The sequence below is a fragment of the Acipenser ruthenus genome, unplaced genomic scaffold (assembly GCF_902713425.1).
Source record: "Acipenser ruthenus unplaced genomic scaffold, fAciRut3.2 maternal haplotype, whole genome shotgun sequence".
Classification (NCBI taxonomy): Eukaryota; Metazoa; Chordata; class Actinopteri; order Acipenseriformes; family Acipenseridae; genus Acipenser; species Acipenser ruthenus.
The window spans coordinates 34,219-37,500 of NW_026708243.1; the positions used below are offsets into that span (position 1 = coordinate 34,219).

At 38.8% G+C, this 3,282-nt stretch overlaps 1 protein-coding gene across 2 annotated transcripts in view; it reads left to right on the forward strand.

Annotated features, from left to right (window-relative positions):
• Positions 1–215: 215 nt before the first annotated feature.
• Positions 216–3,282, forward strand: part of LOC117410022 (DNA polymerase delta subunit 4) — a 10,573-nt gene continuing 7,506 nt past the window's right edge. The window contains exons 1-3 of one of the 2 annotated variants that reach the window (XM_059020474.1): positions 216–793; positions 1,042–1,146; positions 2,392–2,503. In XM_059020474.1, the coding sequence (XP_058876457.1) occupies positions 700–793; positions 1,042–1,146; positions 2,392–2,503 (311 nt within the window). In that variant the 5' untranslated portion in view covers positions 216–699. The remainder of the gene's footprint in view (positions 794–1,041; positions 1,147–2,391; positions 2,504–3,282) is intronic. The other variant, XM_059020475.1, reaches the window with a different exon arrangement.

The window sequence follows — 3,282 nt, forward strand, 5'->3', positions numbered from 1 at the left end:
ATACGTGTGTTTGATAAAAACACAGTTAATTTCTGTAGATATCCACAAACGTAGCTTGATATTATTGTAAACAACTGGTCAAATTCGCGTACCTAGTAATATAGACAGCCGAAGACTGTACCGTTTATCTTTTCAAAAATAATATTAGTTTTTAAGCTTTCTATAATATATATATATATATATATATATATATATATATATATATATATATATATATATATATATATATGTTAATGGTGTATATTTTAGCGTTGTATTAAGCTGTCAGTATACAACATTTGCAGTTTTCAGTAACGTGACGTTAGCGTCATTTATTGTTCTCAAATTTTAACGACACCACAAATAAATTAAATAAATATTATCTCTTAAAGGTTTCGCGTCTCGTTATATCTTTCTTAACACGACGCTTCTCAACAGACACGGTTGTTATGAAGATACTTCGTTTATAAAATACGCGTTTGTGATAAATAAGCGTACAGTAAACTGGACTTCTGTACAGGACAGTAACTCATTAAATAAATAAATACATAAATAAATAGACTATTAGGTATTTCGAAACACGCTATAGATAAATAACAAACACCGCTGTCATTGGTTCGACTGATTCCTGTTGGAGTTTTATTCTCGCACGTTAGGAAAAATCGTTTTTGTTTTTTTTTTTTAATTAAAAAAATTAAGAAAATTTAAATTGACAGCAAAATGCCTGCCAAACGAAAACTTATCACCGATTCTTTTAAAGTTGTCAAGAAACTCAAAAAGGAGTATACTAAATGCAACATATTGCAAGAGAAAGGTTATTATTATTATTATTATTATTATTACTATTATTATTATCAGGTATTGCACAGCAGTGTCACCCAGTCCAGGTTTTACTACCAGCTTGATCAGCCCCAGTGTGTCTAGCTAACAAGCTCAGGTGTGTCTTATTATTAAACTCCCAGTGAAACCAGGACTGGATCACACCGCTGTGGAGCGGGAGTCTCATTTGCAGTCCTGTGATGGGGTGTTCTACAGTGAAGTGTGTTTGTCCTGCTTTCTCAGAGAGAGATGTTGAGAGCCCGCCTACTCCTCCTCGCTCACAGAGAGACTGCGAGATGGACCTGCTCAGAGAGTTTGACCTCAACTGGGAGTTTGGACCCTGTACTGGTGAGAAAGGCGCTATATAAAATAAAGGTTTATTGATTGATTGATTGACAGGCAGCCCAGAGTCTCTGTTTCCGTTACAGACTGATGCACTCTCACTCATTCAAACAGGACTGGCAGTCTCACAATCCTGTTCAGTTTGACGCTACAATATAATCCCTTCTTCTTGGGGTCTGTGTTAGTTTACTACATTCTGAAAAGAGTTTAGTTTCATTAAAGCTGCAGACAGACAGACAGACAGACAGACAGACAGACAGACAGACAGAGCCCCACAATCCTGTTCAGTTTGACGCTACAATATAATCCCTTCTTCTTGGGGTCTGTGTTAGTTTACTACATTCTGAAAAGAGTTTAGTTTCATTAAAGCTGCAGACAGACAGACAAACACAGAGTCCCACAATCCCTATGCTTTACCAGACCTCTCTGTGCTTTACAATGCTTCCCTATGCTTTACCACACCTCTCTGTGCTTTACAATGCTTCCCTATGCTTTACCAGTCCTCTCTGTGCTTTACAATGCTTCCCTATGCTTTACCAGACCTCTCTGTGCTTTACAATGCTTCCCTATGCTTTACCAGACCTCTCTGTGCTTTAAAATGCTTCCCTATGCTTTACCACGCCTCTCTGTGCTTTACAATGCTTCCCTGTGCTTTACCACACCTCTCTGTGCTTTACAATGCTTCCCTATGCTTTACCAGACCTCTCTGTGCTTTACAATGCTTCCCTATGCTTTACCACACCTCTCTGTGCTTTACAATGCTTCCCTATGCTTTACCAGACCTCTCTGTGCTTTACAATGCTTCCCTATGCTTTACCAGACCTCTCTGTGCTTTACAATGCTTCCCTATGCTTTACCAGACATCTCTGTGCTTTACAATGCTTCCCTGTGCTTTACCACACCTCTCTGTGCTTTACAATGCTTCCCTGTGCTTTACCAGACCTCTCTCTGCTTTACAATGCTTCCCTATGCTTTACCACACCTCTCTGTGCTTTACAATGCTTCCCTATGCTTTACCAGACCTCTCTGTGCTTTACAATGCTTCCCTATGCTTTACCAGACCTCTCTGTGCTTTACAATGCTTCCCTATGCTTTACCAGACCTCTCTGTGCTTTACAATGCTTCCCTATGCTTTACCAGTCCTCTCTGTGCTTTACAATGCTTCCCTATGCTTTACCAGACCTCTCTGTGCTTTACAATGCTTCCCTATGCTTGCTCATGCTGTTTGAATGTGTTTTTATTGCTGGTCAGGTATCACTCGTTTGCAGCGGTGGGACAGAGCTGACAAGCTGGGCTTGAAGCCCCCTGTGGAACTGAAGGACATCATCATCAACAACACTGGAGACTCAGAGTACCTGAACAGGTGTGTGTGTGATTAATATCACTAGACTGGATTGGACTGGAATTACATTGTAACTGCAGTTTAATATCACTAGACCGGACTGGAATTACATTGTAACTGCAGTTTAATATCACTAGACTAGACTGGACTGGAATTACATTGTAACTGCAGTTTAATATCACTAGACTGGACTGGAATTACATTGTAACTGCAGTTTAATATCACTAGACCGGACTGGAATTACATTGTAACTGCAGTTTAATATCACTAGACTGGACTGGACTGGAATTACATTGTAACTGCAGTTTAATATCACTAGACTGGACTGGAATTACATTGTAACTGCAGTTTACTATCACTAGACTGGACTGGAATTACATTGTAACTGCAGTTTAATATCACTAGACTGGACTGGAATTACATTGTAACTGCAGTTTAATATCACTAGACTAGACTGGAATTACATTGTAACTGAAGTTTAATATCACTAGACTGGACTGGAATTACATTGTAACTGCAGTTTAATATCACTAGACTGGACTGGAATTACATTGTAACTGCAGTTTAATATCACTAGACTGGACTGGAATTACATTGTAACTGCAGTTTAATATCACTAGACTGGACTGGAATTACATTGTAACTGCAGTTTAATATCACTAGACTAGACTGGACTGGAATTACTTGTAACTGCAGTTTAATATCACTAGACTGGACTGGACTGGAATTACATTGTAACTGCAGTTTAATATCACTAGACTGGACTGGACTGGAATTACATTGCAGGGCTGGTAATCAGA